Source organism: Eulemur rufifrons, chromosome 19 (genome assembly GCF_041146395.1).
Source record: "Eulemur rufifrons isolate Redbay chromosome 19, OSU_ERuf_1, whole genome shotgun sequence".
Taxonomy (NCBI): Eukaryota; Metazoa; Chordata; class Mammalia; order Primates; family Lemuridae; genus Eulemur; species Eulemur rufifrons.
In genome coordinates, this window is record NC_091001.1 from 88069153 (window position 1) to 88091981 (window position 22829).

The following is a 22829-nucleotide window of genomic DNA, read 5'->3' on the forward strand; positions in this document are numbered from 1 at the left end:
CCTTTCCTAGACTGATGGTGCAGTGAGAAATAGAATGAGAAGGGACGTCATCAGTGTGGTACAGCATGGGTTGCATTATATGGTGCTAGGTGGACCCTGAAGCGTGAGCGTATCCTTCTCCCAGCCTGATGTTTGAAAGTTAGGATGCCGGGGGTTCTTTCCTTAGTCCTTCTCACCTGCAAGTTTCTTGCTTTGGGGGCTGTGTTCACCCTTAAACTTCGGATGCTCCTGTATGAGGAACTAGAGAAGCAGTAGGGACCTACATCTACTCCATTGTATCTTCAATTTTATATATATCCTTCAATTTTATATATATATCCTTTGCACTGGTAAATAATTTTCCCAGGTAAAATTGTATTAACATACACTATGTAATAGGATGACATGGTGGCTTTTTACATGGTCCTTGTTGCCCATTTGTTCTTTGGGAACTCCATGTGTGCTAATCCTTCCTGAGGAATAGGGTTCTAATTTCATTTCTGTTCATCACCTGAATAGTCATGTTATGACAGATAGATAGATAGATAGATAGATGTTCACTTGTTCACTTTAATATGCTGAATTTTTTTTCCAGGTGAGGCTTTTACTATCTCTACTAGGATTAAACTCTAAGGCATGATAAAAAGGGCTGTTTATATTGATGTGAGCAGGGTTAAGGGAAACCAAGTCTAACAACAGCAACTTACTGCTTTAGCAGCCCTGAGCCGGAAGAGCTAAGGAGGAGAGGAGGTTATTAGACTGGAGAGATTATCTGTGGGGTAGAGGTCTGTTGATGAGAGCTGTGGCTTTTGGTAAGAGCCACAGCTGACAAGTGGCAGTCTGGCAGGGAGGAAGACAGAAGAATAAATGCCCAGCCCTCACCATCCCACCCTCCAGTCTCTTGGTGTCTGCCAGTGGTGTTACACCCAACTGGAAGCCAGTGTCAAGGGCGTCCTTTGATGTTGTCAGTAAAGGTTAGCCTCCTGGGGCACAGAGCAGGGTGGAAAATGGTGGTGGAGACTCTCCAGCCCAGTTAGGGTTTAAGATGTTTTTGGAAACTGGGGACATTCTATTTTTGGAAGAAGAGAGGTTAGACTGCAAGAGCTAAGTGTGACCCTCATGGACAGATCTGTCCTACAGGGAGTTGATCACTTTTACTCTGAATATTTGAATTCGTTTGCAATTAGCTAACTTTTATGCTTTCTGTAGAATTTGTAACGTATACCAGTCTTAACTACGAGAATAACATTTGTTGCTAAACCTGCCTGTTTTCTCCCTTCTCATTGCTACAACTTGCCAATGAATATCGTATTTTTTCCTGCACATCCATCAGCTTGTATAGCACTCTTCCCCATGGAAAAAATAGCTAAGTATGTATCTAGAGCAGGCAATCGGGGATGTACGCAGCATCTTAGCAATTTCATATTTATTCTACATTCCTCTCATTTCTGTTTGAGATGAATATGCGCACACTGCCTGGTTCAGAGTGATTGTAACAATTTTTGCCTTTCAAGGGAAAGCTCTCAGTAGATGCTTTCCTCTGCAGCCTCTCTTACCTAAAGATGCTGACTTTGTTTTGATAACAATGTGTCCTGCTTTTAACAGTGGGTGTTTTTGTTTTTAGGTAAGTGACAGTTTGCTCTTTGATACCTCAGATGATGAGGAGCTGAGAGAACAGCTGGATATGCATTCAATCATCGTCTCCTGTGTTCACGACGAACCCCTCTTCACCGCGGATCAGGTATAAAGGAGATATTCATTCACATAAGGAAAGGTGGCTCTAGAGCTGAAAATGATTTCTTATTGTGGCAATAAATGGTGGTTTTAGAATTCACTTATTTTTCCTATATTTTCTGGTTATACAGGCTTAACAGTCAGCTCTTCCACTGAGGAAAAAAAAGAAAGTATATGTAATCTGAAGCAGAAGGGATTATGTTACTTGGAAAGATTTCCAACATAAGCATTGTTAAAGAGTACAGCAAGTCAGCACAGGAAGTTTCTAAGGGAGGAGTATTACTTAAAATCAGAAAAATCATGTGAATTTCCTAGTTTCTTTAGATTTATCCATGCATGCACAAACTATAAAATATCTGTGTAGAAATTATTTAGTTTCTTTAAAACCCTGGGTAAAAATCATTAGCACTTATTAGAAGTACATATTGTGTACCCCAGAAAGAAGTGAGCATTATTCTTACGGAATGCTCTAATAATGTCAACTCTGTATTCATTTAAAACCAGTCGAATTGGCTTTCTCATTTTCTGAATACCGTTCCCACCTCTGTTGTATTGTCATAATGTGATGCAAGAACTTCTTCCTGAAATAAAATATTCCATGGATACTCGGGCTGTGCATTCTACCACAGTCTATTTTTAGGCTGGAAAGACAAGGTCAGTAAGGAGATACATTATGGCAAGGTTGGGAGGAGTACATTAGAAAGGTACATTAAAATTTTGTCATTTTGATGCTCCTTGGTCATATTTGTGGTTGGATTGTTCTAGGTCTGGAAAGAATGTGGTGATTAAAATGCAAGGTAATAATAGGTTGGTGGACTGTTTTGAAGTAGAGCATGATACTCCAGGGAAGGACGTGACCCTGAGAGTTCATTGTCCCCTCAGTGATCTGCCTGAATGCCACAAACTATCCCTGTTCTTAAGACTTAGAGTAACAGATTCTGTGGCTCCCTTGAGTGTCTCATTGTACGGTTTTACAATGCCTGTTTCGGAAAGTCTTCTTGTACTTAACATTATCCTGCATCCTTCAGATTTGCTTTTGTTTTTCCTTGGTGGAAGTGTTAACTGTTAAGCTTGTTGGTTCATAAAGCATGTTAAGTACACTCATAATGTTTTACTCCTCCATTTAATTGTATTTAATAGTTTTCTTTTCTTTTTTTTTTTTTTTTTTAAACCTTAGGTCCTTTTTTTCTAACTATTGAGTAATTTTTATGGCTTTCCTTTAAATTTTCTCAGAGTTCTCAACTTCTGGAATCTGGTCAGGGCAAAATACTGTTGTAAGATTTGAACAACATTACATAAGATAGTAGATCATTGTTTAAAAGGCAGATGCCTTTCTGAAGTTTTCGTGCTTTGTGCAGCTTTTTCCTCCTTAAACGTCTACATTTTAAAGTAATTTTTAAATATCTCTTTATCTTTCATTGAATTAATATGTGAAATTCTTTTTCTGCTGTTAAAGGAAAATTTTGCTTCCACAGAGATAATTCCTTCTTTTATATAATATATAAATTTTTGGCCAGGCGAGGTGGCTCACGCCTGTAATCCTAGCACTCTGGGAGGCTGAGGCGGGTGGATCGCTCGAGGTCAGGAGTTCGTGATCAGCCTGAGCAAGAGCGAGACACCGTCTCTACTAAAAAAAGAAACAAATTATCTGGCCAACCAAAAATATATATAGAAAAAATTAGCCGGGCATGGTGGCGCATGCCTGTAGTTCCAGCTACTTGGGAGGCTGAGGCAGAAGGATTGCTTGAGCCCAGGAGTTTGAGGTTGCTGTGAGCTAGGCTGATGCCATGGCACTCACTCTAGCCAGGGCAATGGAGCAAGACTCTGTCTCAAAAAAAAAAAAAAAAAAAAAATTTATGTGCTATTGTATTTTCTAAATTTTATGTCAGACTTTTTAAAAAGTGCTTTAGATTGAGCACTTTTTATGGCAAATTTCCTGTTGTTTGCTTTCTTCTAATGACTTTATGGTCTGGATCTGGCACGTCCAAAGTCAATTATGTATGTGTTTGTAGCACCATTTCTCAGACGTTGCAAGATCTGATAGGGCCCACTGAAGGACGATAGACATATTAAATCACAATCTGTTTAATTTTGTGCTTAGTATTTCGTACATTCTTTTTCATAAACCATGTTCACTGCAACAATCAAAATTTTGGTCATTCAGAACCCACTCTTGCATACTGTTGGTTCATGGAGAATTTAGTGCATTTCTACTCCAGTTGCCTCAGGTGAGTGCCATGTTCCAGATAGATCATTTTTCCCTTGCATGTTTGACTAACAGTGGTCTGTATATTTTGGAAGGTTATTGAAGAAATTGAAGAAATGATGCAGGAATCACCGGACCCAGAAGATGATGAAACCCCCACACAGTCAGATCGGCTTTCAATGCTTTCCCAGGAGATTCAAACTCTAAAGAGGTCCAGCACAAGCAGTTATGAAGAGAGTAAGAGACCCTGCTTAAACTAATGCTTTTTGTACTTTTTGCCCATATCAACTGTATAGTTGATATATCAACCATCTGCAGAAAGCTTTGATTCTCACGGGCTGGGTTACATACCGTTGCAAAGCCTCCTAGTAATATTCGGGACGTATTTTTATCATCACTGAGGGACTGTGTCATATTTACCTTTGAACCCTGTATTAGTTTGCCAGAGCTACCTTAACAAAGTGCCGCAGACTGGCTGGCTTAAACAACAGAAATTTATATTCTCACAAGTCTGAAGTCCAGAGATCTGAGACTAAGATGTTGGCAGGTCTGGTTTCTTCTGAGGCCTCTCTGTTTGGCGTTCAGATGACCACCGTGTCCCAGTGTCTTCTCGTGGTCTTCCTTCTGTGTGTGCCTGTGTCCTAATCTCCTCTTTTATGATACCAGTCATACTGGATTAAGGCCCACCCTAATGCCATCATTTAACTCTAATTACCTCTTCAAAGAGTTTATCTCCACATTCTGAGGTACCGCGGTTGGGACTTCAACAATGTCTTATCTCTCACATGAGAGGAAGTGCTGACAAAAGACTGAAATGGGGGGTTCCAGGGAATATTGTTCCCTTTCATCTTCCTTCACAAATGGGGGCATATGTGACTAAACATGTATTTAGTTTAATTCCCTCAAATCCACTCCCTTCTCTCTTCAGAGGTGTCCCAGAGCCCTGCTAAGTTGCCTGCCATTTCCTGTCAGCAGGTAGTTTCTGTATTCTCCCTCTGCTTTTGTGTTTGTTCTTTTCCTTGTACGAGCTTTCTTAGTCTCCACTGAAGTACTAGTCATGGGTTGATTTATTTACACAATTAAAAAATTTTGTTATGCTTTTCTTCTCAGTCAGCTGAGAAGTGACTTTGCTCGCCTACTTCTATTCAGACCTGCCCTCCAGAAGTTTTAGGCATCTGAGAAGATCACAGTCAATTTAATTGCTTGAAATATGATTTTTGCTCTTTGGCATACAACACCCTGTTTTGCTGCCTGGAAACATTTTTGTCTTAGTGTCTGTTATACTCTGTTTTTGGTCATAGGAGTAAAAAGGCTCTCAGTATCTGAATTAAATGAACTCTTAGAAGAAATTGAGACTGCCATTAAGGAGTACTCTGAGGAGCTGGTGCAGCAGTTGGCCCTGCGAGATGAACTGGAGTTTGAAAAGGAAGTGAAAAACAGCTTTATTTCTGTTCTTATTGAAGTGCAGAACAAACAGAAAGAACACAAAGAAACAGCCAAAAAGAAAAAGAAACTCAAAAATGGCGGCTCTCAGAATGGGAAGAACGAGAGAAGTCATATGCCTGGCACAGTAAGTGATGTTTCGCAGGAGGCATCGAGCACCGGAAATGGGTTCTGTGGCTGGTGGCTGGTCGTACACGAGCAGGAGTGTTGTGCTCCCAGGTGGAGCTCACGGGGATTCTATTCCAGAACACACCACTGTGCCCAGCTTCTTCAGTGGGTTGTTTTCTTCGTGAGGGTTATAATGGTTGTCTGAATATCTTAATACTGAAATGTTTAGGAGGGAAGGAAGTGGAAGGAAGAGGAGAGTGTCTTAAAGAAAAGGAGCCTTAGCAAGTGACCATTTTTTTACTGCTTCAAAATATGAATAGTGGTTATTGCTGTTTGGTGGTTTTATTTTCTGTTTTGCTTAACTCTTATGAGTGGCATAATAAGAAATTAAAAGAGGGTTCTTTTAGAGGTAGCAGAACTGTGCTGAGCCTAAAGACAGATACTGATTCATAAACAGGTTCTTACTGATTTATCAGTGAGGTTGGAATGTGAGGCTGTTAATGGCAGTTATATGACATTAGCCATTTGGCCTAGTATTTTTCAGACTAGAATATTAGTGACTGGTGAAAACAAGTTTAGAATATTTACAAGTTTGACTCCTTCATATAAGGATTTTTGTTTTCTGCTCTTTTCAGTTTTCTTAAGTGATTAAATCTCAAGTGTGAATCATGTGGTTAAATTTCATCATAAACATTAACTGTAAATTATACAAGATGCATTTCATTATTAATTTTATGGCCATTTCATTTTTCTGTGATCAGTTGAACTCTTGTATAGTCTAACCTTGATTTTGTTTGTGAAGAAATGTTGGTTTTATTTTTAGTGTATAAAAAGCTATTTTTCTAAAGGGAACGTCTTTTTAATTCATGATATTGATAACATGGTAATACAAATCACAAACTGGCTATTATGGCTTGTAATAATATAAATTATGTCTGTCTTTTTTTTTTTTTTTTTTTTGAGACAGAGTCTCACTCTGTTGCCCAGGTTAGAGTGCTGTGGCATCAGCCTAGCTCACAGCAACCTCAAACACCTGGGCTCGAGCAATCCTCCTGCCTCAGCCTCCCAAGTAGCTGGGACTACAGGCATGCACCACCATGCCGGGCTAATTTTTTCTATATATTTTTAGTTGTCCATATAATCTATATAATTCATTTCTATTTTTAGTAGACATGGGGTCTCGCTCTTGCTGAGGCTGGTCTTGAACTCCTGAGCTCAAAGGATCCACCTGCTTCGGCCTCCCAGGGTGCTAGGATTACAGGCTTGAGCCACTGCGCCTGGCCTAAATTATGTCTTTGATTAAGTCTTGATTTATCTTTTTCCTAAAGAATACTTACTAGAGAAATAGATGTCATTAACCAGATGCTGATGGAATCCTTGAAAAAGAATACAGTTCTAGGTTGGTGGGCCACCTGTGAGCAGTTAATATAAACAAAAAGAGTCTTACCATGTAGCCCATTTATTATACCATTATTGGCCTAGGAATAAATCCACATTTTCTTAGTGTAATGTCCATTTGTACCTAGTTAGAAAGGACATAGCTTATACGTTGACTTTGAAAAAGTTCTCAGATCTTTTATTTTTGAAAAATGGCAGTATTGATTGAATAGGTGTTTATTTAGTTACTCCAAGTGACTACTCTGGGGAAAAAAACCCCCCACATTTGTTTGAATATACAATCTTGAAAAATTTTCTTTAAAATATCATAGACAATATTTTGGATTTGCATCTCACATTTTAAAAAAGTACATCCTTTAAATTACCCTATTATAAAAGTGGGATTGAATAAAATGCTTAGTTAAAAAGTCATAGCATGGTTGGTACTTTCTACCTATTTGCTTTTAGAGATTACATGTAAATCCTCCATTTATTGGTGTTAACGCTCGGCTGAGAAAAGTAAATTTATCCCTAGAGGGGTTTAAAGGCCTCTTTTTGTAACTCCCATGTAAAAAGGGATAGAGTAAACCCATTGTGTAATTTTATATGGCATTTATATTGAGAAATGGATTTGGCAAGGCAAGAGTTAGGTCTTACTTGAACCTTCATTAGTCTTGAAATTCACAGTAAGAGTAATTTTTTCATAATATTTGAACTTCTGAAGTTGCTTCTTGAGTCCTGACTTACTGTTTGTGTCAAAAATTTTAATCAGGATAGTAATGGCATGGCTAAGCTTGTGGTACTAGTTTCCTGTATCTTTTTTAAGCCTAAAATGATGAAGAAAGACCGTCCCATCTGTAACTCAAGTAGCCTGAAACCTATGATTCTGAAAAGAGTGGTAGGTTGCTCAAAAGAATCCCTTACGTGAAATGGCCAGTTGGATAAACAGATTCCAGGAGACTTTGCCAAACATGTTATGTAACATGCAGTTTTGGCAAGGCCTGATCTCTGAGTTTGCTTTGATCAGTGATACAAAATTTCTAAAACCAGTGACCTTCTTACAGATGTCATGTGTTATCTGTTTTTCAAGTAACGTCAGTCACTTCTTTCTTCCTACCTGAGATATTTTTGTTTTATTAGCGGGACTTGGATTTTCTCTTTAAGTATGGAATAGCTTCCTTCCATTGTTCTTTAAGAATGTTTCATTGAAACAATGCATCAATTTGTACTTGGTGTAACACTTTATCCATAAGTGCTGCCTTTTTCTATGTGGCCCAGAGATATTCTGATGAAGTATCCAAGTAGGTATAGAGCAGGGTTAAACTCGTTAGGTGTGAATTTTGGAGACATGTTTTGTTTCAAATACATGCTGCAGTGAAAAAAAAAAAAAAATGGGCTTAGGGATGCTATTTAGAGTGTTAGAAAATTTCATTAGAGCATGAAAATACATTAAATATTAATATTATAGAAAATATTAAGTATTTTATAAAAGTAAAACGTTATCTTGATTTGAATTTTAGTTTTTAAAATAATCATAATGCTTTCAATCTAGGGAGCAAAAAAAAAACCAAAACCCCCCCCAAAAACCCATAATGCTATAAGTTGGGTAAAATGAAACAACATTAATTCGTTCAGCAAAAATTTGTGTATTGCGTTCCTTGTGCCAAGTGCTGTTCATGATATAGTGGCGAATGAAACAGACAAGGCTCACGCCCTCCTGGAACTTTCTGGAACTTATATTGTAATGAGGGAGACAGGTAATAGAGAAGGAAAAGAATGAGTAGACAGTGTAATTTCAGGTTGTAATCAGTGTCATGAAGAAAACAAAAGGCTTGGGCAGGTGGTCGATAGTGACTCCCTTGTGGAGCTGCCTTGGGGTCGGGAGGGTGGGCACTACAGCACTGCTGCCCCTGATTGGCCAGGGACACTGCCTGGTCCCCTACAACTCTAGTTTGGAGGGGAGGTTAGAGGAGTAGATCTCTTTGGGAAATATGATTCAAGAGGGCAGAAGACTTTATATTTCCTTCATCCTGTTTTGCAGCATCTAGAGGAGTAGAAGGTGGGAATAGAGACTGGAACGATTGAAGGTCACTGTCCATTTATCACTGTGGTAACCTATGTGCATTTCTTTGAACTAATGATGCTGTTTTGGGTTCTTGATGCTTCTGTATATTCCACTCCCTTTTTCTGGAATGGAACTCTTTAGCTGCCTATCCACTGGAGGGCTTTTGTGTTTGTTTGTTTTTAAACTCCTTCAAAATCATGGCCAAGCATTGTCTTTCTTTCTTAGAACCTTCCTCAATGATTCTTCCTCCAATGCAGAATTGACTACTCTCTCCTTCTTTTGGGGTTGATACTATTCCTCCTAACTATTTCTGTTAACACTGTCCTATCACACTGCAATTTTTTGTTTTTTTGCCTGTCTCTATTATAGTTCCCTAAGGATAGGAAACTTTACTTTTTTGATATTCTTTGGCCCAACATTAGGTACCTAGTAAATTTCTGCTGAACAAATGAGTGAATGAAAGATAAACTTGCAAATCTATATTTTTACCCTGGACCTTTCTGCCAAGTGCCAAACCCATGGAGGCTGAATAGCATGTTGATTAAGAGCTTTGGGTTAAGAGCTGTGTTTGGATCCTGGTCCTGCCACTAGATACAGATGCCTTTGTGCTTTGGAATGATTAAATAAAATAATATATGTAAGATTATCAAACACCCTGATAAATGCTACTATATATGTCCAAGTGCCTACTAGGCGTTTCCTTTTGGATATCTTGTAAGAATCTGAAATTTATATTATCAAAGTTACCATTTCCTTAAAATTGAATTTTTTTCTTACATCTTTTGTTTTTGTTGTGAAACTACAGTCTTCCACTCACTGAAACCAGTAAAATTTCCAGGTCAAATAATACACAGTTTTAAAGGGTTCTAAATGACCAGCTGTTCAAATTATTCTACAGAAATATAACCCAGTAATAGCATAAGAATGACTATTTCCCTACACCTTCCACCAACAATGGATATTATTAGCCTTTTAATATATACTGATTGCATGGGAAAACAATGGTTTGATCTTTTGACTATTTGTATTCTTTCATGAGAATTATGCGTATTATGTCATATTTGAGATGTTTTTCATGTTTATGAGGGAGCACATACTTCTGATATTGCAGTACCATACTGTATTGTAATCATTGGCTTAAATCTTTTCTTTGGCAGGGTGCAGTCTCCTTAAAGGCTTGTTCACATTGTTTCCCCAGCACCTCACCTAATTTCTGGTTCTTTGCATGTTACTTAATGCATTGCTTGTTGAAGTGAAACTTTACTATAAGGGAGATTGAATCCCAGAGGATTTGGATTTGTGGTATTTGATTTATTATTGTTCTATTAGGGATTTTTATTTTGTTTTGTTTTTTGGCTGGGCTTGTGTTTACATCAAAGATATTCACAGCTTATTGAATTTCAGTGGCAGTTCTCATGAGTAGAATAAGTTGATGCATATCAGCTTATGTTTTAATTTAGTACTTGCTGTTCCTCTAGAGTTATCTGAAGTTGTAAAGACATTATTGCTTATTATACCTTAGTAAGCTTATGTGGATGAAAATGGATATACTTACTCTTTGAGCATCCAGTAATATCTTTTAATTAAATGTCACATATAAGGTCACATATTCTGTCTATGGCTGAGAAGATAATATTTTCTGTTTGCCATAATTTCATTGAACTTTCAAGAGAGAATGTCTACTGTATAATACACCATCAAAAATGTATAACTGGCCGGGTGCGGTGGCTCACGCCTGTAATCCTAGCACTCTGGGAGGCCGAGGTGGGAGCATCGCTTGAGGTCAGGAGTTCGAGACCAGCCTGAGCAAGAGTGAGACCCTCTCTCTACTAAAAATAGAAATAAATGATCTGAACAGCTAAAATTATATTTATAGAAAAAAATTAGCGGGGCACAGTGGTGCATGCCTGTGGTCCCAGCTACTCGGGAGGCTGAGGCAGAAGGATTGCTTAAGCCCAGGAGTTTGAGGTTGCTGTGAGCTAGGCTGAGGCCACGGCACACTAGCCAGTGCAACAGAGTGAGACTCTGTTTCAAAAAAAAAAAAGTGTAACTGCTTCTGGTCTACCCTGAAAAAGTTTGTCCCGAAAACTTTTGGGATATTAGCATAGTGACTAATGGGTACTGGAGAAAACAAGAAACTCTGTTGTAAAAAGATTCATGTTACCCTAACTTACTGCATTTGGGAGTTGAGAAGATAATTGCTTAAAGATGAGGGAGAGCTAGGGGTTAGTTGATGGATACTCTTTCTCCTATATATTTTCTTTCACAGATGCATTGCCCTGTTCTTGTGACTCACTTAGCTCATATTATGACTAATAGCCAATCTATTTTTGTTTCCCTTTCAATGCAAAAATGCCCCAGGTAATAGTTTTTCATTTAATCTTAACCAAAGCTAACTTTAAGATAAGAGAAAAATTTATTTTTATTTAGACAGCCACTATTAGATCATCTTGAAGTTACTCTGTTTTATCTTAGATCTAAGCCTAGAAGGAACTGTTCTGACCCATCTACTTGAATTTGGGGCTTCTGTTTAAAAAAAACATGGACCTGGCTTCTCTCCCCCTTCTTTTTAATTTGGAATTTTTAAATAGCACATTTGCTAAGATGATTTGGACCAGGAATTGACAAGGCAAACTACTGCCCAGGGGCTAAATTGACCCTTCACCTGCTTTATAAATAAAGTTTTATGGGAACACGGCCATGGTCATTCATTTACATATCCTCTATATGCTGTGGGCCTGTAAGGACAGAGTTGAGTTTGAGAAAACAATTACTCTCTGGCCCTTTATAGAAAATATTTGCCAATCTCTGACTTAGATTTAGTAAAATTAAAAATTAGAAAAAAAGATATGAACTCCATTTAAGTGAGTTTGTGTAGACAAAAAGATCACTGTAACGTGTCTAAAGTTTATGTTTAAAATGTTGCTGGGCTTTATGTTAAGGTTGCGTTGAGTTCCTTTCCTCAGGGCACCATTAGCAGCAGCCTGAATCTTACCCACAGATGGTGGCACCTTGGCCAATCTCTCGGCCACATGCTGCGAGCTTCCTGCCCAGCAACAGACCTTTGTGCTGTGTGTGTCTGAGTCCCAGTAGCTAGGTGAATAGAGCCAGCAGGTAGAACAGTGGGCTCTAGATTTGGGAACAAACACAAGGAATACAAACATTGGAAGTTCCTGGGCATACTGTATTTATACATAGTGATAAAAGGTAGTTTAAAGGAAGATAGAGAAGTGGAAAAGCCACTGATTTTTCTTTCTTTTCTTTTCTTTTCTTTTTTTTTTTTTTTTTGAGACAGAGTCTTGTTTTGTTGCCCGGGCTAGAGTGAGTGCCGTGGCATCAGCCTAGCTCACAGCAACTTCAAACTCCTAGGCTCAAGCAATCCTCCTGCCTCAGCCTCCCGAGTAGCTGGGACTACAGGCATGTGCCACCATGCCCGGCTAATTTTTTTTCTATATATATTTTTAGTTGGCCAGATAACTTCTTTCTATTTTTAGTAGAGACGGGGTCTCGCTCTTGCTTAGGCCAGTCTCAAACTCCTGACCTCGAGTGATCCACCCGCCTCAACCTCCCAAGAGTGCTAGGATTACAGGTGTGAGCCACCTTGCCCGGCCAAGCCACTGATTTTTTTTCTCCCCATTTTCTAAGCAGTGTTGCTTGACAGAATAAATTCTACCTGACACACATTCTTGAATGTAAATTTTAACACATTTTCAACAATAATTTGTTGGTGATGTTTGATAGTATCTCTCTATATTTTTCTTTATTGCAAAGTATTTCCTGAAAATTGGTATTAGGGTGATGAAAGGTCAATAGGGTAGAGAGAAATGTGGATGTATAGTGATTATTATTTTGATAATTCAAACCTATGAATTATGAATTATTTAAATGCAGAAAAAATTTATGAAAGATACTATTGCCTAGAGAATATATGTCATCACCAGTTTTGGTATTTTATTATTATCTACTGTTTGTTTTCTATAATGATTTCTTGGCATTAGGTTGGTAATAGTGAGCTTCTATGACCCAGCAGTTAATATAGTAAAAATCAGGAGTCCATTCTTGATATCTTTATATCTTGGAGAGGTCATTGTTAATATAACACAAGTTCACATAAAACCCATAATATGCCAGGAAATTGTCTTTTTATTTAGTTTTTATTTTTTGGAGACAAGATCTTGCTCTGTTGCCCAGGCTTCAGTGCAGTGGTGCAATTGTGGCTCAGTGCAATCTTGAACTGCTGGGCTCAAGCAATCTTTCCCCCTCAGTCTCCTGAGTAGCTGGGGCTACAGGTGTGTACCACCATACCTGGCTAATTTATTAAAATATTTCTGTAGAGATGGGGTCTTGCTATGTTGCCCAGGCTTGTCTCAAACTCCTGTCCTCAAGTGATTCTCCTACCCTGCAAATTGTGGGATTATAGGCGTGAGCCACTGCACCTAACGTTGTATTCTTACTACATATGGTCATGTGCTGCATAATGACATTCTGGTTAATGTCGGACTGTGTATACAATGGGGGTCTCATAAGATTATAATGCTGTATTTTTACTATACCTTTTCTGTGTTTAGATATGTTTAGATACACAAGTACTTACCATTGTATTACAGTTACCTACGGTATTTAGTATGGTAGCATGTTGTACAGATTTGTAGCCTAGAAGCAATAGGCTATACTATAGAGCTAGGTGTGTAGTAGGCTACACCATCTAGGTTTGTGTAAATACACTCTATAATGTTCACACAATGACAAAGTTGCTTAATGACGCATTTCTCAAAATGTATTCCCATTGTTAAGTGAGCCATGACTGAAAGTATCCATGGAATCAGGAAAGAATTTATAAAATTGCCAAGATTAATTATTTTACTCAAGTTTTAGTGGTTTTGAAACTATTTGGCAATAATTAATTTAATTTCCATATTAATATTAAATTACATAAATTTTAAAAAGATCTTCAAATATAAAAAATTATTTGATATTATTCCACTTAATTTCTAACTTTGAAAATCTTTGTATCATCTTTCTGCCATGAAAATGAACTTACACAATAGGAATATAATATTCAAAAGATTTTCACGTATTTATTTTTGCTTTGATATAATTCATATTTTCTAATTTACTTAGATCTATTTTTTTTAAATTATTTTTTGGTAGTGTTGGCTTTTGTAACTGCTTTATAATTCACATTAAAATTACTTGATTTGAAGAAGTTTACATCTTAAGTAATATCTGTTATTTTAAGTATTTGAATATTTTCACTGTTTTTACACTTGAGTGTTGCTTTTCGTTCTATATTTTTCTTGTGTTTTGTGTTCTGATTGTTTTAAGAATTTTAATTTATTACAATTAAAACTGCTATTCTATAAATGTTTGAAAATCATAGTCAAACTACTGAAAATGATGTGATTTATAAAGAACAATAATTATTTTAATTTCATTTTCTTCTGAACTTCTTGAATATAAAAATATTAATGAAGTAAGAATAGAATAAGAGTCAGAAATAGGTGAAAAGCATTCCTTGATTGCTTTTTCTAACCTTTTTTATGACATTCAGCTTTGATATTGAGTTCTTTTTTCTTCTTTTCTTTTTATGGACTCTACTGTGGTTTGAAAGATACCGAAATTTTTAAATGATTTCCTGGCCAGTTAGAGATCCGTGCCAGTTGGTGTCAGACGGGGCTGGGAGGAAAGTTTGGTAGAAGGAAATTCTGAATTTCCTGGGCCCCTTCTTGGTCTTGCTTTTCCCTCTTTGAGATCCTGCTTTCTGTGAAGTTAGTTGAGGTGGTGAATATGCCCTGCATAGAGAATGAGTTGATAATGTGTAGGATTCTAGAAAAGATTTAACACGCTACAACACTGTATCTGATTCTTGTTGCTTTTATCTTTCTTGGTGTTGTCTAGCTCTTTTTATTGTTCAGAAAGACCTTGACTTATCTGAAAGTGTTACTTGTTTTCTGTTTAAGCTTTTTGTCTGATTTATGTATTTAGTCATAGATAGTATGTCTCTTTTTTTTTTTTTATGTTTTCAGTTCTTTACGCTAGGGACTGTAATCAGAAATTTATTATTTCTCAGTTCCAATTTTATTTATATTAGGGGAACTTGAAGAGCTGTTTTTGCTGTTCAGGAGAAAAGTAGAAAGGTATAGTTATTTTTCTTTGGAAGTTGTGTCTAAAATATTATTCTAGACTTTTTTAAAGGAATATAGCCAAGACTTTTTGAATATTGGTATTTGCTGAGCACTTTGGTAAGTACTTCCCATGGATTATTTCATCTAACCCTCACAACAAGCCTGTAAAGTAGGGTATTATTATTATTCTGACCATTTCATAAGTGAGGAAACAAAAGCTCAACAGAGAGGCCTTAGCTCACAGAACAGTGTGCATTGGAGTGAAGATGTGCAGACTTGTGTGGAAGTGGGTACGAGGAACCGTGGCCTGAATTTTCTTCTTTTGAGCTATGCAGGCATGTTATGTATGGGCTTGGAGATCTTGGCCCATTTCTTTGTCTTTCAGATTTTTATGGATTTTTTTTTAAATGTTCTATGTCTTATTAACACTTCGTTGCTCCCGATTTTGTCTGAGAAAAGTTTCCAGAGAATGATTGATTTGGGGACTCTGAGAACATACTCAGATCAGGGAAGGAAATGATCACGAGGCAGTGCGAATATTCTCAGCATAAACAGTGTTATCACAGCCCTGCATTGAGGAAACCCCTTCCCCGGTGCTCGCCACACGCATTACCTTGGCATTTGTCAGTAGCAAGGGGAACAATAAAGGAAGTGCTGTAATGCCTAATCATTTTCCTGCTTATAAATGGGCTCACATCAAAAATTCCATTCTGAGAGAGGCATTTTACGGCACTATTAACTCTTCCTTCCTAAAGATGTTGTGGGAAATGCATGGATGGATTACAAAGTAACTTTAGACTCAGAATCTTCACCAGCTCTACACTTTGAGCCTTCGATTCTTTACTCCAAATTTGGAAATGGAGGGAGGACTGGGCTTTCTGACATACCCAATATTGCAGTTATTTTAATTAAACTATAACAAATCTTTAATGTCCTTCATTTCATTCAGCATTCCTAACCCTGAGACTTAGTTCTGTCAGTGCTTTGACATGTCTGTGGTACTTTTACCTTGCAAGTGTTCAAAAAACAAATGCTTCTCTCTCTCCCTCTGTCTTTCTCTCTTCCCCTCCTCCCCTTACCCCCTCTTCACATCTCTCTCTCTCTCTGTCTTCCTACTTATAAAATTTAAGCATAGAGGAAATCTTCCCTCTGGCCCAGTTAAGCACCATAAGCACCTAATAATACTGCATCTGCTCTTGAGGTTGTAAACGGAGTGTTTCTAAATGAGGTTACGTTTACTAAAAAGTAAATTTAATCTGCCTCTGAGGTTTTATCTTTTTAAAATTCATTTTGCCTTCCAAAAGGGTGTATTATTTTTTTGAATTTATAGGGCAATTGTGAAACAGAATCTATTGTATGCTCTACAGAGCTCGCTTTGGATTTCTAAGACTAGAGTCAGACTCTAGTCTTACTGCCTTAGAGTCTCTTTTCCTTTTTCGTTCTAGTTCATTGATCTTCTACTTGCTACTCTTTTATTATCCTAGGGGTTTTATATTTCTTAGTCACTCCTTTGTTTTACAAACCATGCCAACAGGATTATTGTATTTTACCTTATTAATCTCATGTTGATTTCCTCTATTAGATTTTTCAGTGGACTTTTTCAGAACTCTGTGCATGCTTTTGACAAATAGCTTTATGTCCTGTCATGTCATTTTTATTCTGTTTGCACTCAGATTATTTTTACCTTTTGGCTCTTTTTTTTTTTTCCTCTTTCTTTCCTGCGAGGAGTCGAGAGACCTCATGATACAGTGAAAAGATCACAGGCTGTAAGACCCTTGGGCTCTGGAGTTAGGAGTGTCGCACTGTAGCTCAGCAGACATTTACAAATGCCTGCAGTGGCCCAGGCACTGAGCAACATTCTGGGATGGAGAGGTGAAGACTCGGTCTCTCTCCTCAAAGTGTACTCATTTCCTCATAAAAAAATGAAGCCATTGGAGTAGACAAATCTCAGCGTATCACTTGGCTGTGTGGTTCTGCCATTCTGGAGCACTGACAGCCTCATGTGACCGTCTAGTCCAGTACTGTTGTGTGTGTGTGTGTGTGTGTGTGTGTGTGTGCGTGTATGTATATATGCATGCGTTTTAACTTGCTTTCTTAAAAAATAATGTATCTTTTTAGTTGAATTGATGCATAGATTCATAGAATTTACTAATCAGAAGACCTTTAATATCAATAACACTTAATCATCTGTTTATCAGGTGGGGAAACAGGCCTCAAGAGGTTAAGTGACTGCTCTCCTGTCACACAGTGGCAAGGCTGGGAGGGACCCCAGATCTCTGATTTCCAATCAGGCACTTTTCTTTCCAAGTTGACTGCTTAAAAATGTTCTGATTCCAAATACTTTTGACTGAAATGTGATTCCTGATTCCATACAAAAGTCTGGAGGTGTTTCACTCTTATGGGTAGTAACTGCTGTAGCATTTTGCAATTTAAGTTATTGACTATCGATCAGGTGCCTCCTACATGCTGAAGACTGGTTTGTGCTTTTGGGAACATACAAAAGAAGTATATGACATTATTTCTGTCCTTAAGGATTTTGAGAACTGAGTTGAATTAATGAAAAATTTAACTTAACCAAAATTTTCTTTTTTTCTTTCTTTGTTGTTTTTCTTTAGATCTTGTGCTCTCTACCCCCCCTTAAAAATATTTTGATTATCTTTTCTTTTACTACTACTTATTGATCCCCAGTTATATTCTAGGCATGGGTGTTAAGGCTGCAGAGTAAATTTCAGCTCTCCAGGGATGTGCTGCCCAACGGGTGTGCATGGAGATGCCGGTACCATCCAGTGCACTTTAGTGCACCAATTCTCAACCCAGCCAGTTTTTCCCTCTAGGGGACATTAGTCAATGTCTGAAAACACTTGTTGTCACACTGGGTAGGGTGGGGAGGTAGGGGGTGGTGCTACCGGCATTCTGGTGGTCAGAGGCGAGAGATGCTAATAAACATCCTGTAGCCCACGGGACTAGCCCCATGACAAAGAATTATCTGACTGGAAATATCAGCAGTGTCAAAGTTGAGGAACCTAGGTATGGTGTTTAATTGTTATGTTCAGAGCTGCTGCTGTGTTTTTAGTGTTTTCTGTGCCTGGAGAAAACACTGGAGCTGTTCTGTGAGGTGTGCATGTATTGTTGCTCCTGCTGTGGGTTAGGAGACTGGGGAGGCTGAGTTGAATCCCGAGGACAGGTAGAAGGAGGGAACAGGCATAGAGCAGAAGGGATGGTGTGTGCAGGCACTTGGAGGTGACAGGGACATCTGGGGAAATACAAGCTGTTCATCATGGTGAAAGCCAAAAGGGGAGGGATTAAGTATCTCAAGGCGAGGCCGTGGAGATAGCAGAATGGAAGCCAGAAAGTGGATGGCCTTGTATGCCATTCCTAAGGCGTTTGGTCCTTAATTTAAAGGCTGTAGAAACCCAAAAAGGGGTTTTAAGTAGGACAGTTAGGATAATAGCGGGATGTTTGGATTTGTCTTTTGGGAAGGTAAACTTCAGTGGTTTCAAGGAGAACTAATTGGAAGGAGGCAGCCAGAGGTAGGGAGTGATTAGGAAGCTGTTGCAGTCATTCATGTGAGAATTGAGTCAAGGAAGTGACAGAAGGGGTGGAAAATGGTTGCATTTCAGAGATATTAAGGAGGTTGAATCAATTGGCTGGGGCACCAGGGGAGAGAGGAATTAGGGTCAGGTTACTGATTACTGACTTGGGCAAGGATACCTAAAACACGCGCACCCCCTTTTCACCAGGAAGTGTGTGAGTCTTGTCAGCAGTGACTGCATCTAGCCTGAAGCCCAGCATTTGTGGGGGATGTCTGGGCTTTCCATCGGCTCTGCACGTAGCCCCTGTGGTCCAAAAGTGAAACCAGCCATTGCAACACACCCAGCACACAAGGGGAGAGAGGACAGGGTTGCTGCAATAAAAACTTCTTGCTGGAAGGAGGCGGGGAATGGACACACTCAGCAGCGCTGTGTCACGTTCTGTTGGGTAAGAACTACAAGACGCCTGCGCACTAGCTGCGGAGTGAACTCCCTGGTTGGCCAGTTTGGCTGCTTTGGGTTTTGTTCTCTGAGAAAATCTTTGTCCATTGTCCTTTGTGGCTCATCTGGGATGGGTGTATAATTCACATTTTAGCTCAGATGTCACCTCCTCAGAGAGCTTTTCTTTGACCTCCCACTGTACGGTAGGCATCCAGTTTTTAATTGCCCTGTTGGAGCTATCGACAGGGCATGTGTTCTCTGCAGTTATCTAGTTAATTTACTCCTTTAACTTTTTGTTCCCCCCCTCACCAGCCCCTTATGCCAGAATGTGAGGGCAGGAGGGGCCTCAGCTGACCGTTCACTTTGAATCTCTAATACCTGGAATAGTATCTGGCTCAATATGTTTTGTGAATGAATGAGTGAATGAGAGAGGAGGATAGTATGCTGAAGGAGGAATAGGGTTTTTATTTTTTGGTTTGTTTTTCAGTGGGGAAGAGGAGGTTGAATTCAGTTTTGGATATGATGAGTTTTAGAAATACAGACATTAAATATAGGTAGCAACATAGATGTGTCCAATAGGCCATTTAACATACAATAGGTACAGAGTAAAGATACAGTAGGTACAGATGTCCAGTTGGCCATTAAACTTACAAGTCTGAAGCTTAGGGGGGAAATTACAGTCAAGAGAGCTGAAATTTACTGAGCCTTACCGTGTGCCAGTCTCTGTTCTAAGCACTTTTGCTGATCTTAGTAAAAGTGGAGCTATCGATTTACGGAGGCAGAAGTTGAAATGATTGAGTGGTGATGTCCAGAGTGTGCGTCAGAAAAAAGTAGGGACAAAACCCTGGGAAACATCAGTATGTAAGAGGTGAGTAAAGAAAGAGGCACAGAGTCCCGGAGAACACTGGCATATGGTGGATGAGGATAGAAAGCAGCAGCTCTCGGAAGCAGCAGCCAAGCCTGGCAAGTGTGGTGTCTCGGAATCCAGGGAAGGGCTTAGGGAGGGAGGATTTCTGGACGTCTCAGAGATCTGAAGGGTGGCTGTGGACTTCAGTGTCAAAAAAATGATGCTGGGAAAAACTGTTTCAGGAAATGCTAGGGGAAAGAAACAGGTTGAGAGTTTGAGGATTTAGAGTTGCTATTGGGAAGGAGCTATTAATATTAGAGAGGGAGAATCCGAAAATGTGGAGAAGGAAGAAATTTTTACTGTGTGATTTCTGGGGAGGTGGGAGTTGATAGCAACCAGAGCATTTGGTGGAGGAATGTTCTCAGACATATCTGTCAGTTTGTTCCTTTGGGTTTTTTTAGGGGTGCGGGTGGGGGAAGAATCTTCTGATTTTCTTGTTCTGTAATTTTCCAGTGGAACAAGAGGCAGTAGAACCTTACAGGTCCCATGTTGCTTCCCCGCTCATCTGCTGGCCAGTGAAAGTCGGGATGCAGTGGGGCCTTGTTGGCTGCTGCTACTGACTCAGCGGCTGTCAGAAGCAGGAGCAGAGGTTCTACTGAGAGTTCTTCACTTTAAATTCTTTCACTAGCATCCGTTGTTAGTTTTGTATTTTTCCAGGTTACCTCGGCTTCCCATGTTTGCATTTTCACTTAATTCCACTAAGCCTAGAATTCTGGTTGCATGAAAGCCATATAGCCGTCTTTCACAGGTAGTCAGGTTACCAGTAGTTGAAATTGCTCAGCAGTGTCCACAACTGCACATTTAATAAGGAAAAACAATTACATATCTATCTTATGAATTTAAAAACTTGTATCACCTTTTTTTTTTTCAGTGGCAGGAATTAGGTTGTTTCTAATTGGGAAGGTAAAGCTAGTGTTTTGGAATGTACTGTCCAAATATAAAGTGTATCCCAGTTTCCTGATATGTGGATTCTTGAACTTTTTTTCTTGCTTGAGATTTTCTGAATTTATATCTAAATTTTAACATGTCCATAGCTAATGGAGCTAGGTAAGATAGACTATTTAAAAATAAGGATTTTTCTCTTTGTTGCTTTTGAAAGGAAATGTATTTGATAGAAATAATTTTTTTAAAAAATGAACAGACTTGGTTATTTGAAAATAATTTCCAATAATTTTTGTTGTGGACTCTGGAACCTAAAATGTTTTTTGATACCTATTTTTTTATTTTTACTTTTTTTTAGAGACAGGATCTTGCTCTGTTGCCCAGGCTAGTGTGCAGTGGCACGATCATAGCTCACTGCAGCCTCGATCTCCTGGGCTGCCCTAATCCTCCTGCCTTGGCCTCCCGAGTAGCTGGGACTACAGGTGCACACCACCATGGCCAGCCAATTTTTCTATTTTTTGTAGAGATGGGGACTCGCTCTTGCTCAGGTTGGTCTCTAACTCCTGGCCTCAAGCGGTCCTCCCACTTCTGCCTCTCGAAGTGCTGGGATTGTAGGTGTAAGCCAGTGCACCTGGTGGTAATCTGTTTAAACAATGTGAACAAATTATGATAGCATGTGAAAAAAATCTACAAAAATAATTATCTGTAGGTTTCCCTTTTAAAACTAGTCTTCTCCATCAAAGGTAATAGTTATGTTCTCAGCAAAGTGAAGAGTGGCCAGTGAAGTATCTTGACCAGACATTTGATTCTTGCTGAAACACAACTGGCTTGCAGGTGTGGGAAAGACTGGGGAGGGAAGCTGGACTATTTGGGGGAAGAGGCATAGCTGTACGAATTCCCACAAGATGGTAATATTTGGTACTCACATTTTCAGTAATACTGTTGAGTTATGTGACTGAAACAGAAGCACATAGTGAGGATTAAACCTTTTGATGTTTCTTAGCTTTTTGTTGTCAGGACTTCTTTAACGCTCTTAAAATTTATTGAGGGGAAAAGAATTTATTGAGGACTCCAAAAAGCTTTAGTTTATCTAGGTTCTATTGATCAATATTTACTGTGTTAGGAATTAAAACTGATAAAATAAGAATATTCATTCACTAAAAATACCAATAATAGTTTCACTAATTCTTACATAAGTAGTGTATTTTAGTGAGAAAAATGTCATTGCTGTGCATTTTTGTCAATCTCATTAATATCTGGCTTAACTGAAGACAGCTAGATTTATAAATCTGCTTCTATATTCAATCTGTCATTTGGAGTATTTCACTATAAGTCATGAGAGAATGAGAGTAAAAAAGACCAATTACATCTTAGTAGTATTGAGAAAATAATTTTAAGCTCTTGGACCCCTGAGAAATTTTCAGGGACCTCCTGGGTGAGTCCCTGGACCATACTTTGAGAACCGTTGGACTAAACTATACATTTCTTGAGGGCAGAGACCATTGCCTTGGTTTCCTTTCTTCCACTCCTTGGGGCCTCGTTACATATTCTTTATGTTGACTTCTCAAACTCATTTACTGATTTAACTTTCCCCTATAAAATTCCAGGGACAGGAACCATCCAGTGAATCAGGCCTTAACTTCCTTTTCACGATGCTTTTCCCCTTAATTAGTCATGCTGTAAGAATCCATCTAACTCCTTTGACTCAGTCGCCAGAGAGGTGCCGCTAGTCTGTTTTCACTGTGCCTGGTGACATTGTAGACTGGTTACAAATCAAGATAAGTAGTTTCGGAAAAAAATATCCCCTTTTCAGTACAAAGAGTTCTAGGAAGTCTTGGAGGTTGCTGGGATAAAGAAGCTGGAATTGTTTCCTAGAAACAGAGTGGAAGTCTTTGTAGAGGTTTTTGGGGGCCAGGCTGGCAAATGGGGCCCATGCTGCTCTCCCGGAAGCATGTGCCGTCTTCCAAGTCACATTTCCCTCACTAAGGCAATGGCAGGTGGCCTGAAGACTGAGTGGGAACCGGCAATGGTC

The 22829-nt window shown here is 38.8% G+C and overlaps 1 protein-coding gene across 2 annotated transcripts in view; it reads left to right on the top strand.

Annotated features, from left to right (window-relative positions):
- The window catches only part of FEZ2 (fasciculation and elongation protein zeta 2), a 42082-nt gene that overhangs the window by 10184 nt on the left and 9069 nt on the right, over positions 1 to 22829 (top strand). For both annotated transcript variants that reach the window (XM_069494332.1, XM_069494333.1), the window contains exons 3-5: positions 1604 to 1720; positions 4015 to 4156; positions 5221 to 5489. In XM_069494332.1, the coding sequence (XP_069350433.1) occupies positions 1604 to 1720; positions 4015 to 4156; positions 5221 to 5489 (528 nt within the window). The remainder of the gene's footprint in view (positions 1 to 1603; positions 1721 to 4014; positions 4157 to 5220; positions 5490 to 22829) is intronic.